The sequence below is a fragment of the Dromaius novaehollandiae genome, chromosome 1 (genome assembly GCF_036370855.1).
Source record: "Dromaius novaehollandiae isolate bDroNov1 chromosome 1, bDroNov1.hap1, whole genome shotgun sequence".
In the NCBI taxonomy this organism is placed as follows: Eukaryota; Metazoa; Chordata; class Aves; order Casuariiformes; family Dromaiidae; genus Dromaius; species Dromaius novaehollandiae.
This window is the reverse complement of record NC_088098.1, coordinates 93,822,139-93,842,425: the sequence shown is the minus strand read 5'-3', so window position 1 is coordinate 93,842,425 and position 20,287 is coordinate 93,822,139. Positions and strand designations below refer to the sequence as shown.

The following is a 20,287-nucleotide window of genomic DNA, read 5'->3' as shown; positions in this document are numbered from 1 at the left end:
GGCAAGCAGCCATTTGCAGCAGCATTTCGAACGATAAGACAACGGGACTGGGAGATGGCGAGCACAGGAGATGCTGCTGGCTGTGGATTAGCCCACTTCCACCTGCAGTTTGCCCTGGAGCTGCCCTCCCACCAAATGACCGTCTGGCCTGCGTCGTCGCCGCGTGTGCTGCTCCTGGCCTGGGCTGTCAGGATTTGTTGTGTCAGGGCCGAAAGGTGAAGGCCAGGCAGGAGCAGGAACCTGCGGTAGATGCAGCTGCCCTGTAGAATTAGTTGCTATAACGTATTAGTGCTCCCAGCCCTGTTCCCCATCAAATTCCTTTATTTTTATGGTTTTGCAGGTTTTCTTCTTCCCTGAATATATGACATTATTTTCTGCTTCCTTTTCTGCCTGCCTGGAGTTGAACTTACTCTTTTTTAACCTGCACGCAGTAGTGTTCCCATTAATATATTTGTTAGAGTCAATGAAGTTAAGCTAAGCATGAATTTTAAAAGCCCAGTTCTGTCATCTTTTTAGATTCTACTTTGTTATATGTTTTCCATATTCTTTCAAAGAGGCTTGTATAAATACAGGTTAAAGAATGGTATTAATAGTGTCCCTTTAAAAAGGTAGAGCAAAATTAGCTTTAATGATCACACCTGTAGGCAAGAGGGTGAGTGAGAGAGCAAACATGCAGGCAGAACTGATAAAAGGCTGCTATAAGCACTTGCCTGTATTGGCAAGGGTGTGCTAAGCTCCCTGGATTCAGAGCAAGGCTTAGATGATGCTGAGTAGAGGTAGAAATGGAGCCTCTGCAGTGTGAGCAGAGGATCCCGAAGGTCTCTTTAGCAGAGATTTTGAGGTGCTTTGAACATCCCATAAGTGAGGAACAAGCCTGGGCTCTTTGCTTTCAGTGTTGCTGTAAAATGAAGCAGTTGGCTCAGGGGCTGCACCCATTGCTCCATGCTGTAGTCATAAAAGGTCCTGGGAGCATCTTTATCCATGCTGATGGTGCTGCTTCCTTCAAGGTGTATCAAAAGTCTGGTAAGAGCACAGGTAGCTGTGGATGCTAGGGGTTGTTCCTATAGCTAGTTCTTCCCTAGCTAAAATATGGGGACAAAATGGGGGAAATGCTTTTTTTCTTTTTCCTCCTGCATGTTGTCATGTGGCTATTTTCCTGCCTGCACCCTGTTCCAAAGGACCTTAAATGAGTGGTAATGTGTATGTGCAGCCTGCTAATTTTTCCAGTGACCCTCCTGTGAATCATTTGGTTCAGATATTCTAAAAGCTGTTTATCAATCCCAATGCAATTGTCTTTCTACCTCTTCTCTCCTGTTTCCCTTTCAGATGTTGGCAATACTCAACAGTTAGAGGACAAGGTAAGCCTGTGTCTTCAGCTTCATACATGTGCAAATATAATCCTGCTGTGGTAGAAGGCCAGCTCAGGAGATGCAGGTTTCCAGGTGTTGAAAACTAGTTGTGCCCTGGGTGAGCAGATGCCTGTGGGAATGACTGTCCCCTGCAATGTGGAAAATGAGACAGCACTCTAGAATCAAACTCAATTAAGACAATGGGGCTGGGAAATAGTGTGCACAGAACATGCTGCAGACTGTGGATTAGCCCACAGACTTTTTATCTTAAAAACAGATCACTTAAAGGTGCTAGATAGGGCCATTTAACACCTTAAAAAAGCTTATTTTTGGAGTATTTCAGGCTAGCTGATGGGCAACTAGCTGCCTTTTGAGCTTCTCTCATCCTGAGAGAGGTGCTCAGTCACAAGGGTCACATGTGGCAGGGAAGTGAGAGCGCTGACATTTTCCACAGCACTATGCTGCACTGCTCTGAGACTGCTTCCTTGGCCTGTATCCGCAGCTGCTGGAGTACTTGGGAGTGGTGATCTATGAAGCCCTGGACTGGGGAATTGACAGCCAACTGGAGCGAGAACTGAGTGAGCCCTTGGAGAAACTGCTCTCCCTCATGCTGAAACTGGACAATGAGGCGATGAAACTGGCAGTCACCCTGCAGGATGTTATCAAGGTTTCCTTCTTCCTACTTAGTAAATGTAGCAGCTTTAGAAGAGCTGATGGAGCAATGCTGTTAATGAATGGGCCCAACGATTTCCAGGGAAAAGCTGGGTAGCTTAAACATGTATGGGGGAACATGTGACTTTCCTATCAGATGGGAAAGCAAAAACACCTTAAGTGCAATGAAATTTCCATGGTAAAGAGTTAAGAAGGAAGACTGAGCATGGCTTTCATGCAACTGTGTCTACAAAGTTCTTTGGTACATAGCCTTCTGTAGCTGTACTTCTGAGGTGTGGGCAGAGAAACTTTCATTAAGCCCTAGTTTTGAAAAATGACTTGTCATAGCCCCTGTCCTAAACTGAGTCTTAGTGTCTAGACTACAAGATCACCTATGGGTCAAGATGTATGTCACTGTTTCTAAGCAGCATAACCTCCAAAATATATATCTTATAGGTATGAAATCCTACCTTTGGAGGCTCTAGGTAATGAAAAAAAGTTGGTTGGCCAAAATATTCAGTTTCTGAAAGAGCTGGGAGTTGAATGTCACAACTCAAACTACTGGTTTGCTCTCAACTGTAATTTTCAGGGTACCAGAAACTCCCCATGTCCCAGTCTCACCAGGGTGGAGGGTGACGGGGGGAAAGACCAGGACAGGTGTCTCCACCTGCTGTGTTTTGTCATGCCTTGTCTGTACTGGAAGCTTCCCCTTCCAGGTACTTATTTAAAAGCAGATCTTACAGAGAACAAGATGTATAAACTACACAGTTACTTACATTACTGTATATACAGGATTGGGCATCTTTGTTCCTCTCTATCTACAATAGAACAAAAAAAGAGGCAAAAGGGATGAAGAAAATGATTTTTAACCACAAATTGAGAAAACTGGATCTTGCTTTCTTCCAGCCTACAACAACTTTCATTTCAAGGAGATCTGTCTCTCTTAAATAGCTGCATTTTTTTTTCAGGTCTGTGAGGAGCACTTGTCCAGGCCTTCTGAGGCTGCCAGCCATTACAAGGTGACGTGTAGGAGTCTTTTTACTGAATATATGGAACTTCAGAAGCTTCTGTCCATCATCCAGACTTCGAAAGAGGTATTTTGGCATCAGTCCTTAGCACTTTCCCTTCTGCCTCCACATGTTGTAGAGTAATCTAGAGTAGTTCTAGAGTAATCTTCGCTTTGCGCTAAAAACGTTACATGTACATGTACCTGAAAGTCTGTTTTCATAACGTGAAAAGCTTCTGTCTGCCAAAAATCTTTTTTTGCTGGCGCAAGCCAGATTCAGGCAGAAGCCGCGCCGTGAAAAGATGAATTAACCACTGTTAACCTGGGTGGCAGCAGCATAAATTCTGTGTATTGGGCACCTCCTGCATGGGCCCTTTAACTAGACACGCTGTTTTGAACTGGAAAACAACTGGAGATCAAAATGCGAAGAGCTTTGTTATAGTTCCTTTGAATTTAATGCCTTGAATTTAACGCTTTTCCGTGTCCCAGGGACAGCCCATTTGGGGGATCGTGGCTTCTTGACTTTTCAAATTAACATTGATAACTTAGACTGGGTAGATGGGAAAGTACTGGACAAGCACAAAGTAATGATTACCTTGTATGCTCACTTCTTAGAGTCTGAGAAAAATGAACATGGAACACTTGCTGGAAAATCCCTTTCAGAATAAGGAAAAATACTTGGTAAGGGATTTAATTCTTTCATTGTGGAGGAGTTTGGGTTTTTTGTCTATGCTGGCTCTCTGAGGCTTTCCAATGACTCTCCTATGAAAAACAGAGCTTAAGCACACAAACAAAACTTCTTAGGCTGTTTAAGAGCTTAGGTAGTTAAAGACTTGTCTGTAAAACAAGCTGGGGAGTGAGCTTGAAGTTAAACTACTGTTAAATGTGTTTACCTCATGTGGACACTTATTCTGTACAAAGAGCCTCTTTGTGGTTCAACTTAAACCACTTCTGAAAGTGAAATTGGAGGCATTCTTTGTGGAGTAAGTGTCCACAAGTAGCTATTCAAGCCGTTTCTTCTGCTAAATGAGCTCCACACTCTTGGCAGGAATTGATACCCATTAAAAGTGGTCTGCTCCTTTCTGTAGTTGAACTGACAGCTCCTGAAAAACTGTTCTGTTGGTAGCATTGAGGTGGACTAGCCCATGCTTATTATGTGGGCTCCATGCTGGTTCAGGACTGGAGGGGACTGAAGACCGGTAGGTCCACCCATCTTTGGCTGTGCAGCTCCAGCAGTCCGAACAAAGGAGTGAAGGAGGGGGAGGCTCCCACCTTCTGCTCACTGCTATTTCTTGTCCTTCCATTCTGTCCTTTCCTAGTTCTTGGACTGTGTGTTTGGGGCGGAGGAAGCAGCTTATTCTGTTCTCTCCATAGCCTTGCACAGTCAGGGCTCAGTCATAGACAAATAACTCTTCTAGCTGGAGCTCTGCCCAGCATAAACAAATGCACTGTAGTCTGGAGTCTGTGGAGACAAACGTCAAGCCCCGAGAGACTTGTGGACTCGCTCCCTTTGTCTAAATAGCATTTGCTTTGAAGCATGCTCAAACTATTCGTATGAAAATGTTTGTGAAAAGTGTGTTTGGGCATATTCTCAATTTTGTGATCTACTAAAATAAACTGGCAAGCTATCTCAAACCACAAACTCATCAACTGCTGTAGCTCTTTTCTGCAGGGAATACATGAATAAATACATGGGCTTTGCTGTGTGGCCCGAAGGCCAGTGTATTTGGCCTCTGCTTCTTCAAGAGACATGAATTACAAAGGCAGGATGTCTGTCGCAAATCCTCTGCCTCTAGTTTCCAAGTCCCTAAGCACCAGTGGATTGCATCGTTCTGACAAACTTCTGAGTTTAAAATAACCAGGATGCCAACTTCACTGGGATCCCACAAACTAGAGCTGATGCCTTGAGTGATGCCAAGCAGCTAGTGCTGTCTATGGACCACTTTTTCATATTGACTGCTCTGAAACAGGCCTTCTGAAGCACAGGCCACAGCCTGATATTGTGCAGAGTTGTATTGTCTCAGCAGAGTTTACCCATATGTGTTGCAAGGCAATCTTCACCTTGAAGTCTAAGCACTGAGACCTCTTAGGAACACAGCTGTCTTACCACTCATCTGTTGAACTGCATGCAATGGGCATGGAGTATTGTACAGGAGGCAGATGCTATTCCTTCTCTGTTCTTCTGTGTTTGAGTAGCATCTTGTGTGGTATGACGCAGGTGTGGGAAGTTTATACTGAGTTTGGTAGTACATGGCATGGTCTAAGTAGAGTAACTGCAGTAATTCAGTCAGGAGAGAAAGAAAAGTGTAAGTGAAGATGACATCTCCTGTGCCTGGAGATTGTTTGGGTGTACAGATGGCTCTGAAATGGCCAGCTGAAGGCCATTCTTGTCCTTAAAATAATGTAGCAGTATTACAGTACAGAAGTCTCTGTTCAGGTGGTATCTTTCAGTCTGTCACCATGGGAAATAAAACTTTAGAAAGTGCAGATGGCTCAGGATAAATTTCATAGCCATTTGTTCCAAGGCCTCTAGTATTGATTAATTTGTCCAGCTCTTTCTTCAGTTAGACTTTCAGTTAAGGGATGTTTGTGTTCTCCTACAGAATAAATATGATAGTCCAGGAGATATGGCTAGTATTTGGCCACTTGTATGGCTGTTCTAGTTTTCTGGAGTTCAGCTAAACTGTCCCAAAGCCAGGGTAAAACAACCCACGTAAACGTCCTTCTCCATGAAGGCAGTCATCACTCGGAGCTTGCCTAAGGATCTTCTGGCATTATACCAAGGTATCTGAAAGGGTTAGCAGAGAGAAGATGCTCCATACTGTAAGTGGAAAAGGGAGGGGAGTCTAAGTCAGAAGTTTAGTTCCGAGGCAGTTTTCTAAAATATTTTGCTTCCCTTTCATTGTTTATAATACAATCACTTCTTACTTGGTTTGCCTTTAGGATCCAGGTAAGCTGTTGCCCTAGCACTTCCATTACAATGTTGTCTAAACATGCTGATGAGTTTTTCTTGGGTTTTTTTTGTTTGTTTGTTTCCGTCTTTAACTCTTGTTGGGTTATCTTGTATGCCTGAGCATCCTGTGGAAACAGTTATTAACAGAGGAACAGGATGAACTGGTGTCAGAGTTGTCAGCTTGCATCTCCAGGCTGAAACTGCTAACATAGGCTGCTGGGAAGGTTAAAGTATTAGATCCTTTCCCTCTGCCTTCTTTCATCTGTGGGCCCTTCATCCCTTGGTTTCTGGAAGTTTGGGGGATTTTAGTAGTAAGATTTGAGATTTCATTCCCAATGTTTCCTGGGATACAATAACTTGAAAAACTCTGGTACCTGGAGTACTGGCAGGAACTTACTCAAGTATATATTCAAGAAAAGGGATAGATCTAGCTACCTGGTAACAGAAGCTGTATTTTGATGAAGAACATTCATTAAGTTAATGGCAGAGCTCAGGAATGAACCTGCACAGCCAGCTCCCAGATCCATCACTGTAAATTGACAAAGAGAAGCAATTCTATGTTCTGGTACTGTGCATTTCCATCTGATCTGTAAATGAGTTGAAGGGGGTGTTAAGTATGCACTTACATATCTCTGAATGACTTCAGTTGCTAAATCTGCCCTATTAAATGGAGGGAGGGAATACCACTCCATGCGATCTAGCTGTGTGTTTACTCAGCCATCACTGGCTTCTCATAGGCTACTGTGTGGCCTGATGTCATCCGTGAGCTGCAGAATGGTGTGAGGCTGCGCAAGGCTACTGAGCGACCTCAGCATCGTGCTGCTCCAAAAGAATATATCCGTTCGCCTTATGAATTGCTGGTGGATGATATTCAACACAAGAGGTACACCCTTCGGAAGGTGAGTGACTAGAATCAACGGACAACTTTGAAACCACTTGCTCTAACTACCTGGTTTCTAAACAGTGTCTCAATAGAGACTTCTTTCTCAAAAGCCTGTCTTACAACTCTTCCTCAAAGATGCGTATAAGTTCAGAAGCATCTAAGGCTCCCTCTCAGCTACAGCTCAGTGTTAGATTATAATGTTTGTCCACCCAAGCACTTCGTTTCCAGTAACTTTAATTCAGGGGTAGCCAAATGTTATGAAGCTGGATGCTAAATTTCATCCCCCTCCAGGGGTCAGCTGCTCCCTTCCTTGGTGCAATTAAGCTGCTTAGCACAAAGCAGCTCCATGAAACAGACCCTTGGCTGCTTAGGCTTTCTACCTCAGATGCCATCTCCACGGCCTCCTTGAGCTGTGCCGTTTCTGGATCTCTTCCTAGTTTCCCTGCTTTCTCAGCTGATGTGGGATGTGTGCAAGTGTAAAAGCACTTTTCAGTGCGTGCTCTGCTCAGCCTCCGGCAGAGGCTACTGCAGGAGCTTAGGCAGGGTAAGAAAAGCTAAATATTTTCCAGGGGCAGCTTTTGTTCTGACTCAAGTGGTAGGGGCTTTCAATACTGACGGTCGGTGAATGTGCCCAGATACAGAGATGACAGCTCTAAAGGTTTGTAATGCTGTTCACTTGCTGTAGCTTGAGCTGGGAGTGATGAGCAGATCTAAAACATTGGCATGAGGCTTTGTAGCATTGGAGTGCTTTGCAAACAGGCTTCTTGGCAGAAGATGAGAGACAATTCTAATTAGAATTAAAGAGCTATATTTTTAAAAAGTGAAAACTTTGCATACCATGCTAGATACATCAGCTTTTCTGCCTGTTGTCGGTGCTCCTAGAGTGCAGAGGATTAACAGCTTCAGCTGAGCAATGCACACCTATAAAACCCCAGCTCTTGCTTTCCCTGACTGTGGCTCCAGTCTTCAGGTAAGACTGATGTTTCTCTGGAGACTGGTATCTTTTTCAATATATAAATGAATAGTAGTGGAGAGGAGACAGTACATCATAACTAGTTGTGCTCTCTGTAATGCACAATAGTATGACTGCACTGTGCAGTACAGAACTGTAACTGAAGGTGGCAGGATGAACTGGCTCTTGGGGTTTTTTGTGGGTTTTTTCCCCCTTCTTTCCCCCTTCCCCTGCTGTGGTCAACAAGCCGCAAGTCCAAAGAGATATAGTTAGAAATACTAGAAGAAAGTATGGAGTGCTAGTGATCAGGCTGCTGTTTGTGAAGGCTCTAAAACAAAGATTTCTCCATCTGCAAAGCTACTTTAAAGCTTCTAGTAAACAGTGGTCTAATTTGCAAATGAATGAAAGCACATCAGAAGCGGTAGTGTTGTTCTACCTGCACTCCCATGTGTTCTCAAGTTGTACACACAAGGAAAGCAAACAGCATATCCTCAAAGTAAGAATAAGTGATCAAGGCAGCTAAACCCATACACGGACAGCTGCCTTTTTTTGTCAGTGCTTCCCTCTGCAGCAAGTGCAGGTCTTGATGAGCGAGACAGTCCACTTCATGTGAGTACCTGCCCTACAATCCTATCCTGCTATTGTTCCTAGCTTATGTAGGGCCATAAGCCAGAGTCTGGGTCTCTAGCTTATGCATACAGCTGCCTGCTGTTACGATTTTTGTTAACCCATTCAGCAACTCTCCTCCCGGGAGCTGAGTTCTCATTAATAAATATGATGTGGCCATAATGCTTGTCAGGGTCATTCCTGGCATTAAAATCTCAAAGTATAATATTTTTCAGCCGCTTCTCAGCTCTCTTAATGAGCTGCTGGGGCTGGAATGCTGTATGCTTCCTGTGCAAGCCTCAAACAGCTGTCCAGTGCTTCTGATTGCCTCTAGCTTGTTGCAAGCAAAGCTGTCTCTACTAAAAAACCCTTGTAAGCAAACTTCATTTTTCTACACTTCCCTACTTAGTCTTGTTACGTCTTTTTCACCTCCCACATTCCCAAATCCTGACTTGTCATTTGTTGTGCCACTGAATGGGAGGGTGGATGAGGAGTACAGAAAGAACTTAACTTCTTAAACATCATATCTATTCTTTCAGGTGATCATTGAGCAAAAATGCAAGAGCTCCAAAGTTGATGCAGCTGCTCCCATGCCTCACCTAAAACCAGTAAGTGACCTGGTGCTGCACCTAATGATGGCAAAGCAAAATGATTCTAGAGCTGGCAGCATGGTTTCTAGGAATATGGAGCTAATATCCTAGCTATTGGATTTGGAAGAGGGATCTATTAACCATATTTAAATTTTGAGCAGACCCTGAAAAGTCTGTCGTCTGTGAGCACATGGGGCTAGGAAAACAGGAGGTGACAGATCCTCAGAGGAGAAAGATGATCAGTCTCCCTATTTCCTCTGCTGCTTCTTCCATTTGGAACACTGTGGTCCTGAAATATTCCTAAACTTCTTGATCAAACTTAGTTTTGAATATGATGGTGGCTAATATTCCACAGCAAACACATTGTTTAAAGTTTTTCTCTTGTGCCACAAAAGCTTAGAAACGAGATGTGGAAAGCACAAGTGAAGACAGTATGCATGCGACAGTGTCCTCCCAACTGCGAGGCACTCATAAAACAGCGCTGTTGCCAAAAGTGTAGTTCAGTCACTGCTGGTCTCCTTGCTCTGTCTGCTGGCTCTTCCCAGTGCTATGCTCTGCCTGCAGGTGCTGGAGAGGAAGCTGAAAGAGTGCATGCCGCAGGAGCCCAGCTGGCATGAACAGCTCATGGCTGAAATAAAACGACCGCAGAAGCTTCAGCCATCAACAGCAAGGGAAAATGGAAGCAAGCCCAAAGGTACCCGTTGGGCTCCACCTGCTACAAAGTGACTTGTCACACATGTGCAAGTTCAGTGTTGACTAAAAATAATGCGCTGTCTTGGAAATGAAAGCCCACCTTTCTTCTTCCTTAGCATGTATAATGCAAGGGAGGTGGGAGTGCAAATTTTGTGTTGACACAGGTGGTATGGCATAAGAATACTTTTCTACAAAGTCAGCTTGTGGCTTATTAAGACTCAAAGGTGTTTCAACTTATCCTTTTTTAGAGGCTTCAGATTTATCTGTTAGCTGCAGTGGATGGCCCCAAACCTACTGAAATGGACCATTAAAAAGCCAAATGAGTGTCCAGCATAACTGTCCACTAAGTAAGAGAACAGGATTTGGGCCATCACCTAAAACAGAAAGACGATGTAACTGCTAGGACAAAACCTAGCCAAATCTTGAATTCTGATGTGTGGGGTTTAATGTTTATCAGTTCCTTGTCACAACAAAATACCTTACTGTGTGTGTTTTCCCCCTCAGAAATGCCTGTGTCACCAAATAGTGCCTTGAAATCTTCAAGCAATAGTATTTTAACAGAGTTTAAAATTGTCAACACTGTAACACAGCAGCTGGGTCCAGGAGTTCAGGTAAGGCTTTAAATGAAATGACTCTGGAGAGGCACAGTTAATCTAGGCACTAGACCTGTTTACACATGCCTCCTGGAACATCAAGTTCAAATCTTAGCGTGGGCAGTCTTGTCCCTCAAAAAGCAAACATGCTACTATTGGGTTCACTAAGGTTCTTTCTTTTGCAAAAGCTCACACCGTATGTAAACGCCTCTTTTTGTGGTGTAGCTGGCACCTATAAAACCAAGGTCTACTCTGGTCTCTAAAACTAGATCCTGCAGCAATTTTCGTATGCATAGGTGTTTGGCCAATATGGGCCAAAACTACTCCCGCCCCTACCTTGCTGAATTACCTAGCAAGGCATTTGATGCTAGGTGTATTTGCATTTCACATGGTGTGTGAGTGTATGTGGAATGGAACTTAATGACGTGTTTTAGGGAGCACCTTCACTAGTGTATTTCTACTGTTCTGCATGTGGAACAACTAAGAGAGTACCATTCTTCAATAAACTGGGATATGTAGTGTTTGGGTTCTTTAACTCCATGGATTGATCATGAAAAGCTTGACTGCTTGGCGTCTGGGATTTGGTCTAAGCATAGTCAGAAATTCTGTGGAACAGAGCTTAAGCTGTAACAGATCATGTCTAGCACAGATGCTCTGGCATACAAACAGGAATCTTTGTTTTCTGTAAACATTTCTGTCTGAAATGCAATTGCTTAACTGAGGAAAACGGATATGAATTTCTAAAAGCAGAAAATCTTAGCTGTATTTGCACAAGTCAGTGCTACTTGTAGGAATGTTCAGTATTTGAGAACCACGTGGTGTATTACTGCTAAACTAGAGGGGGACCTTTTTTGTGAAGACTAATAGGATTGAATTTGGATTTCCACTTTGTAGAGAAGCTAAAAGCAAGGGTGTGCAGATGCAGCACTGGGTTTGAGGTGGGTTAGTGGGGCACAGACTCTTGAACTGTTCTCTAGAGTTGCTGCATGTGAGCTCAAGCCAAGAAAATGTTTCCAATGTGCTCTGAGCTGTAAAGGAAGATCCTAGTGTAGTTGGTTCCTGAACAGTTGAAACTTTGGGACTAATATCTGCATTAGACTTGAGTGAGAGATAACACATGAATTTGAAGTTGGACCGGCGTGGCTTCCTTGTTGGGAGAGCTAACTTGCTATTGCCTTTTGGAATATGAAGTACCTAAATGTACCACGTGGACTTCTCTCTCCCCTCCACTTTTGGCTGAGTCTGGATCATTCCTGGATGGTGCTGAGTATCCTGGGTCTTGCTTAGCAGTGGTGGTTCTGAGAAGTGGGCTTGGCATCGGTGTCTCTTGTAGGCAGTTTAAGAACATCTTGCTCTTTGTCCCACAGGAAACAACTCCCAAGCTGCCTTCCAGCACTCAGCTTGCCTCAGCCAGGTCATCAATAACGACCCGCAATAGCACAGGTCAGTGTCCTTCTAGGTGTACATCCAAAGCAGGTGGTGACAAAGCACAGTGGCCCGCTGGGTTCCCACAGCGTTAGGCTGGACTCACTGTACACCTCCTCTGTAATCACTGAAAGACACTTGTCATGAGAAGCTCAAGCACTGAGTAATGAGTTTGGGGAAGTGCCCTTAGAAAGTCATTTTTCTGCAGCTGACTGAAGCTGCAGGAGCTATATAGGCTTCAAAATGATTATAGTATGTCCCCAAAGGCCTAGTTGGAATTTACAGCAAAAGCTAAATGAGTCTTTTGAATTTTCAAGTGGGAAAGGCACCACTTGATTTTATTAAGCTACGTGGTGCTAATTAAGACTCCTCACTGCCTACTGACAAGCATAATTACTGTAACTTCTGCTTTTTGTGATCAGGGCTCATGGGGGTGAAGGAGGTGTAAGCCTCACTATAGTCAGAAGACACTGTAGTGCTCTTGAGTGTTCAGCGTTTGGGGTGGAAATTTAGAAGCTGACAGTTCATTTTCTGCACTCTAAAATTCTCTTTTCCTATCCAGGTCTCTCTGCAGATTGCACATGTGCTCCCATAAGTGGACCCATGCTAGGAGACACTGAACCTATCAGCTTCCTGAACTCTAGCCAACAGGAGCTGCCTCCTTACAGAGGAAGGTCCAGATCTTTAGAGAGTACCCTTCAAAGCAAGGAACTTGTAAGTTCTGCACATGAGCTGGCAAGGCCAGTCTGATGCATTTGGTAGTGACTACATTGTCTAAGCCATATGGTATGTTGATCTTAAGTTGAGATATTATTGTCTCCTTGGAGACAGTTTAGACAAGGTTGGATGCTGTAGTGTCCTTGTGGAGATTTCTCTTATTCCAGTTTGAATGACATGAAATAAAAGTTGTTCCCCATACAAGGAGAAAAATACAACTGCATTACTTAAAAGTGTCTGCCAGGGCTTGCTCAAGCAGACTGTAGTGCCTCTTGGTGCAACGCGACTGTCCTGCTCTCCCCATCTCCCCATGTTCTGTCTAGACTCTGATATATTCACAAACATCCTTTAAACTGCAGTAAAGTGCTAATGGAACTAATGATGGACAAAACAGAGATACTGCAGCATCAGTGACTAAGTGTATGCAATACGGAAGTCATTACTGTTGTAGGAGCAATGCTGGCTTTGTGCACCCCTGTGATATCTTCTGAATCATGGCCTAGCCCTGCTCTGCCCTGACAGGGTGTGCTGTGCCCTTGCCTCCTTCCTTCCTTTCTGTATGCCTCCCTGCAACCCCCTACACTTACCATAACTCTGTGTGACCTCTTTATGCAGCAGTGTAGTAGGGATGCAGGTATGGGCTGGGCTCCTCACCTGAATAAAAGCACTGTTTTCTTCTCTGCCATTCGTGTGGGGCTAGTGGGTCCTGGGAAAGAGAAGGCAAGACAGCACTGTGCCATGGGAAGGGATCCTGTGCCTAGGTGAGTAGGAGTCAGTGTGCTACCTGTGCTGCAGTCTGTACCAAAGGGTAGAATTCCCCAGGGAAGGCTCTGGAGATGGGGATTAGCCTTGGAGGGGGGCCAAGGGACCTGTTTCCCTAATGAGACTTCAGGAAGCTGCTTGAATTCTTGTCTAAAAGCTTGAATACTATAGCGGTATTCCTGTAGTAGTTTCTCTGGTAGTACTGTGAAAGTCAGCTGATACTGCCCATCACCAGCAGAATCAAGCTTTGGGAAGAAATGCTCTTGAGCTTCTTGGGACCCAGTTTTGAGGATGACCTCCTCAAATGTCTGCTTCCTTCAGCTTTCTCTGATGCTTAACTTCTGTTGTTGCCTAGGACTGTTCCTTTCCTACCAAATGGCCATCACTAACCATTGCTGAGCTGATTGGAACCAGATATGCAATGGTGGTGCTGCAGAGGGAAGGCTCTCCCCAAAGAGGTGGTGATGGTGTCTTTCCAAGAGCCAAGGTATGTTTCCTCTCCTTGTCTTTGTGCTGTCCTTGCCTCTTCAAAAGCTGGCTGGCTTCATGTCCCTCGATGCCCAACTGCTGAAGATGTTCCCTGACTTATATCCTGTTCATACAGCTGATCTGAGTCTGACCATAGGCTGTTTAAAAATCTTAATGCTTGTGCTGTGATGACTACTAATCAAGCTTAAGTTGCCTGGGAAGCTACTCAGCCTTCTGTTCTCCTCAGCCTTTGCTTGATGCTTCTTGTCTGTTCTTTCCAACCTAGCAGAGCAGTCTGCCATTCCTGTTGGCCAGCTCTGAAATCACAAAGTAATTGTGATTTGGTACTGCTATACAGTGAAGCAAAGGCTCTTACCTCAGACTCCCACAGCTGACTTGTGCTGTCTCAAACCTCCTTGCTCAGTGATAGATACAAAGGTCTGGGGAGGTAGGGGCAGAGAAGGACTTGCAGCACAGGACACCCAGCTGTCTACTCCGCTTAACTGCTTGCTCATTCACTAAGTCTGCCCTGGGTTGATTGTTCCAGCCAAACCCCCTAGAGCAAATGTTTTGAGTGCAAGCCCTGTGCAGCATGGATGTGAGGATGTCCATGCTGCCTGGCTGGGGCGGGGGCGGGGGGGGGGGGGGGTTCAGCCTCTTGCCCTCATTTACTTAGCAGTATAGACAGAGCCAAAGGGTTCCTGGTAACACCACTCTGCTACTCCCACAATCTCTCACTCTGGTGTTCCTGAGACTGAATTCTTGCTTTCTTCTCACCGTAGTTGCCAGCCCTGCTTTAACTTGCCTTTTCTCTGCCTCTTCTAAAACAGCTCTTTTGCCCCCTTTGTGTTCTCACTGCTGAAATTTCTTTAGCTTTCTCAAGCTCCAGTTCTCAAGATAATATCACTTCTGACTGCCAGCTGTGTATGAATGTGTTTTTTTATAAAGTTCAAGCGACTCATCAGCTTCCCTATGACTCACTTTTTGCTTCAGGATTGGATTCAAATTTGCCCTGACTTAATCTCTTTGGGATTGCTACAGTCTACCTCAAAGAATGTCTCTCTTCTTCCCTCTCTCTTAACTAGCTACTGTTACACTCTTACACAATACAACTATTGTTTGTTCAAGAGCCTTTTTTAAACTCCTGTTGCCTGGCTGCTGCTCCAAACTTCTACATCATGAAAACGTAGGCTTACAAGTAAGACTCTTGCCTTTGTAGCTTTTAATATCTGTGTTTCTGTTATCCTTCATCAGATCTCTGTTATTGTACGTGGATCTAAAACATTTAGAGGGTTGGTTTATATAGAAAGCTCTTTGGCAGGCAGTGGATACTATTGGTACCAAGATTTCTGATTGGCATTCACTAGTAACTCTCCTTTCCACAGATCTGCTTCAGCTGCCATAAGCAGATGTTCCTTAAGTGGCCTTACAACTGTTATCTCTGCAGCAGGTGAGATGATACAAAAGGACTGAATGAGGAGGAAGAAAGAGTGAAAGAACTGTACTGAAAATATTCAGTATTCAAACAGTTGTAGTGTTTGGATAGGGACAGGTTGCTCACCATACTATTCAAGCCAGGCTGATGTGTCTACAACTACAGATGACATGGAACAACTTGCCTTTAAAATGGAACCTTAGTTTTAACTCTTAGGATTAAATTAGCAGTAACCATATTTACTGGGCAAGTACTATACCTAATTCCTCTTGGAGATTACTCTTTTCTACAGAAAGCTGTTTTGCTATAAAGGTTGGATTTAACTTCAGTCAAGGGCTGGAGGACATTCTGGGAGAGGGTCTTCACCAGAATCTTCTGTTCAGGACTGAAAAAGTGAATTGCAGACTCTGACTGGGAAAGGAGTTGGATGTATTTGTATCCACTTACTTGTGAGAGGGTTTCTGTTCATGGGGGAGGAAAGAGGGACTTAAGGCTAGTTCGGGCTCACTTAAATCTGCTTATAGCAGCAGTGAGGCACTGAATTGATTAGAAACAAGTAAACAATCACTGGAGATTAGTAACTGTGGTATTAGTGCTGGGTGAAGAGTAATGGGCACTTACAGATAAAGCCTCCAACTTATGGATGCTGACATACTTCAGATGATTTAAACTAGCATAAATAGGAGTGCTAGCAAAATGAGCAAGTTTAGAACTTTCCTGTTTACTTTGCCATTAAGTGATTGTGCCATGATCACAAATTATGATTTATTTGGGAAAGTCACCCTTAGCTGCAGCATTTGTATCTGCTGAGCTTTACTCAAATAATGCTGGGAATTTCTTTCTCTTAGTGTCGTCTGCCGTGACTGCTGCATCAAGGCAAGTCTAGTCTTTACAACAGCATATGGAATTTTTGTTTTCTTTTTCCCCTGCACCTCCCCTAGTCATAGGAAACTATCTTTCATCCCACTGATAACCTCATATCTACCCTCTAGCTTGTTTCTGAGAAAATGGGAGAAACAATTTTGAGTTGCAAAAGCAGCCAGGATGCACAGACTCTAAAAGAATTAGATGAGGAACCAAACTACAGACATCTCTTGTCATATTCGGCAATGACAACTCTGGTTTCTCCTTCTTTCATCCTGTATGAAGTGGTTGGGATTACTGTGCTCTATTTATACAAGGGTCAGAAAGTTCACTGCAATAATGTCCATCTTCTAAGTGCACTAATAAATTGTGTGCCACTGAAATTTTCCTGCTAAGAAGGGGGTTTCTTGTCCCCAAGAAAACTCAGGTGACTTGTGTTATGATTCTAGATGTCCATGCCCTTCAGAATATGTGTACATCTTCCACTTAGCTTCTTAAAACTTCTGAGACTCTCCAAAGAGGAGGATCCATCTACTCAAGAGCAGAAGAGCTCAGAGTTGCTGTATGAATTAGAGCACTGGGAGTGTTTTAGGTAAGTTGGGACTTACCCTTACTTTATGCTCTGCTTTTTTCCTTTGAAAGGTGTTAGTGTTACCAGTTACTTGTATATGCAAGTCAGCAAACGTGCTGACAACTGTAGCATCTGGTGCAGTGCTGGTGAACTGAATGTTATGCTAAATGATTGACCTAGCCACTAGTCTAACTGATCTACAGTTTTTGGAAAGTATTGTGCGTTTTAGATAACTGACAAGGAGTTGGGTAGATGCTCTCAAGTCCATTTTGCCTCTGAACTATCAAGTTTCCAGCACTGGTTCAGAGTTCCCCATCTTAGCCTGGACTTGCAAGGTTCCTGGTGACAGCTTCATTTAAGAATTTCCAGAGTCTGTTATATTCCATCTACTGCTGCTGGGCATCTTTCACTACAGCCCAGGGGTAGCCTCTTCATACCTAGAACTAAAAATGTGCTAATAATCTCAGATATAACTGACCAAACAGTAATCCACAAATGGTTTCTCAGTCCTCCTACATACACAACAGATGCACGTTTTCTTTTTTGTCCCCAGAAGGAGAACTATTTCAAAATGAGCTGTTGACTGCTCTGGGTGGGAAAGACAGTCCTTATGAATATAAATACCATATATAGGACTGGAAACTCTCAGGTCTGTTCTTTCCAAATCAAAGGTTCATGTTGTACTAGAAGAGCAGGTATCTCTTCTCTCTGAAACCATTCTTTTATGTAACCAAAATAAAGCCACAACAACTTCTGGTTTGAAGTATCTGACTTCAGTTGTCAAAAATCGGGGCAGTGTTCACTACTGATGTTAACACTGTGTGGGCAGTGGTTTGGTCTGACTCATAATGCAGATGCTGTGGAAGAGGTCTGACTGATTGCATTGTTGCTATGCTTTAAGATGGCAAAAAGCCTAACACTTGTATGGTTATAGGGACTCTGTCCACAACCTTGGAACAGCCACAGATATCTATTAGGCTGTTAGCTGAGGTAGCGTGGGTCAACAGAGAGAAGGTGTCAGTAAATGAAGCTGTTCTAGTGCTTGGTAGGCTTAGTAGCTTCCCCAAATGGAAGCAAGTGCTCTGTTAAATTCATGCATTTAACTAAATCACTTGGCAGTGTTGGACCAGACTTGGAGAAAAGGTGGAAGAGCACTGTACCTTCTAACTGAACCCTGGGTCAGCTTTCCTGCTTTTTTTCCCCCTCCTGTTTCAGTGTGCCTGTCATGTTGGAACCCCATTGCCTAGCACAGCCTCTGTGCTGTTACACAGGGGCTATGGCAGACTGGCTGGCTGTGGACATCTGTACTCAATGCGAACAGTATCTGTTGAACGTGGCTTCCAGTCAACAGCAGAGCATCTCTCTTGGGAGAATTTCCAGGTCTTGGACCAAACTGGAATGAATGACTCTACTGTGTGTGTTTCCTGTCACTTGTGTTCTGTACCTGAAGTAAATGGAACAGCTTTATGCACATAATGACATAAAGGCCTGAATAAAAGACCTCCCTGCTGGCTTTTCTAAGCAGGAAGCACAGTTATATTTGTACTGCAAAGTATTATAAAACATTGTGACTTTTAGAACTGTTTTAATTCTTTTATGTATTTTGGGGGAAAATAAATGTTGAAGCACTATCATGCCTCTAGGATTTCCTCTTTTGTACCTGCAGTTGTCATGGTTTTGTGGCACTGTTTGTATTCATTGCTAAGCAGACTTTGCCCTATGTCATAAGTATAGGGAATCTTCTAATCAAAAAGCTTTGTTCCTGAGAGGGTTTGAAATTGGAGCGCTCAGTTGTGTGATCACAGCACTGCATTCTTGCAAGCACCTCTTCTTCCCTGATAACTCACTGAAGTCACTTGAACTCACTGGTATGATGCATGTAAAATTGTAGTGAGGGTTATTGGACAGTCTACTCAGTCTGCTTAGGAAGCTAACTTTTTAATTTTGTGTGTGCTACCTATGCTTTGCCAGCAGAGCTCTCCACCTCACTTAAGTAGATAGTATCTCAACCCCATCATCACCTGGAGGGATGGCTGTTCTCTAGATAATCTTGTTTTGTTCTGGCTTGAAGCTTTGTGCTAAGGTAAATTATTAGACTATGTACTGAAAAATAAAGAGCACTTTGGTAAATCCTTTGTGTGGTTAAAACTAGAAATGAGATATTTGATAGACTGCTGCTCCCCAGGAGTTGCCTGTATGGAAGGGATGTAGGTAATCTGGTTTGTTTTCCTTAGGGTTCTCCGTGTGTGGTTTGCAGGGCCTGGATAGACAGTATTGAAGGACACAATGGACTCATAGCTGGAATAATGCCTGGGAAGGGGAAGTAAAGGGCTAATTTCTCTAGATAGTGGAGAAGAGATGGCTAAGATGAGCTCAAGGTCTGTCTTCTAACTGCCAGTGGGATTTGCCAGAAGGGTCAGTACCTCCACCTGACTTGTGCTGGCCTAACTCTGCTTGCCTCTAAACTGCTTATCTGCAAGATGAAGCCTACATGCAGGTTTAGGCAAGCTCTGCAAGTAAATGAATGTGGGGCAGCTGGAGCTGTGCTTCCTTTTGGAGCAAGTTCAAGTATTCCTTTTCCTTCAGTCAATTAGGAGGGGTGCAGCCTGCCCACCCAGGTCCTCCACTGCATGTGCTAATAGCTGGTGCTGCTGGGAGGCACATCCACATTGGACAGGTGGGCTCCTTGCAGGCTGCAGGGAATAACTGAGTTCTAGGCAGCCAAGCTGCAGCTGTGCTTGCTGGCAAGATGGGAGCACTGAGTTGGGCCAGGAGCATGAGGTGCTCTTGGACACATGTGCAACGAGGTTGTATAGACAGAAGAAATACGTTGGGATTGGCCTGTTTTGATTAATCTGCAAGCCCAAAGAGCCTCCCAGAGCCAGAGTACAGCAGTACAAAGAGCAGGTATCTGTATGGCACTGAGGCAGACATGAATTTAATGGGAGACCAAAGGCAGCTGCCTAGGTTCTGTCTCTTGTGTGTCTGCTGTGGTGCCACATGTGCTCTTTTTACTGGCTTCCTTTTTGCTACCTCGTGACTCCTGGGGGGGTGAAGAAACGCCCTCACTGCAGAACAAAGAGGCAAAGGAGGGGTATGGTGGATGCTAAAGGACAGCTTGACCCCCACTGTCTATACCTGAGGTAGTGAACTGCCTGCAAGACCCATGTTCCTATCACTCCTCTTCACTATGCATTGGTTGCTTTGGCCCCTGAGTGGATTATAATAAACCCTTTGTCCCCTGTATAGGAGTGACTTATATTCCTCCTTGAACTCTGCCTTGTAACCATTAGCCCCAGACCATGGCAAAGCTTGACAGCTTGTGGGAGCAGGCTTAGCAAAAATGTATATCTGCTTAAACAAGACCAAAAGAGCCTGTTCATCTTGACTGCTGCCTTTCCCTGGCTGGGGGAGCCCTTTGGAGGGAGGGGAAACTGCCATACCTGGCAGCCACAGAGTGTGGGCTGGAGCAGATGCAGGCAGTGTACGGGGAACCTGAAGCCAGAGGCTAAATGGGAGACTCCTGGGTGCAACAAATCCAGGACCAATGCCTTCTGAAAGGCATTAAGAGCAGCATTTTCTAGGGCTGCAGAGGTGCGAAATCTGTTCTGTTTGGGAGCCCCTGAAAAGTGGTAGTTTGGAGGAAAGCATTCCCTCTACAATGTCACAGCAGGATTTTTGTTTTCCAGTCTCTTGCTGATTCCTCTCATTCTATGGACTGGAGTTTTCCCTCTTTAGAGTTAACTGATTCTAGTTATTAGTGTTATGT

At 44.2% G+C, this 20,287-nt stretch overlaps 1 protein-coding gene across 1 annotated transcript; it reads left to right on the top strand.

Moving 5' to 3' along the window:
* The first annotated feature begins 905 nt into the window (after window positions 1-905).
* Window positions 906-18,149, top strand: LOC112990568 (protein spire homolog 1-like). The gene is made up of 16 exons (XM_026112417.2): window positions 906-1,023; window positions 1,327-1,358; window positions 1,852-2,016; window positions 2,969-3,094; window positions 3,622-3,687; window positions 6,697-6,858; window positions 8,940-9,008; window positions 9,555-9,684; window positions 10,188-10,294; window positions 11,644-11,719; window positions 12,264-12,415; window positions 13,536-13,667; window positions 15,034-15,098; window positions 15,932-15,959; window positions 16,397-16,539; window positions 17,734-18,149. The coding sequence occupies exons 1-16, from the start codon at window positions 906-908 to the stop codon at window positions 17,918-17,920; spliced, it is 1,758 nt and encodes a 585-aa protein (XP_025968202.2). The 3' UTR covers window positions 17,921-18,149.
* The last annotated feature ends 2,138 nt before the right edge of the window (window positions 18,150-20,287 follow it).

What these genes read in the sequence shown, in the direction of transcription:
- LOC112990568 (XM_026112417.2), top strand. Translation starts at nt 906, where the DNA reads ATGAAGCAGTTGGCTCAGGGGCTGCACCCATTGCTCCATGCTGTAGTC. An exon ending in CCCTGCAGGATGTTATCAAG is followed by an intron (nt 2,017 to 2,968) that starts GTTTCCTTCTTC and finishes TTTTTTTTTCAG; the next exon opens with GTCTGTGAGGAGCACTTGTC. An exon ending in GCCGTGACTGCTGCATCAAG is followed by an intron (nt 15,960 to 16,396) that starts GCAAGTCTAGTC and finishes TTATGATTCTAG; the next exon opens with ATGTCCATGCCCTTCAGAAT.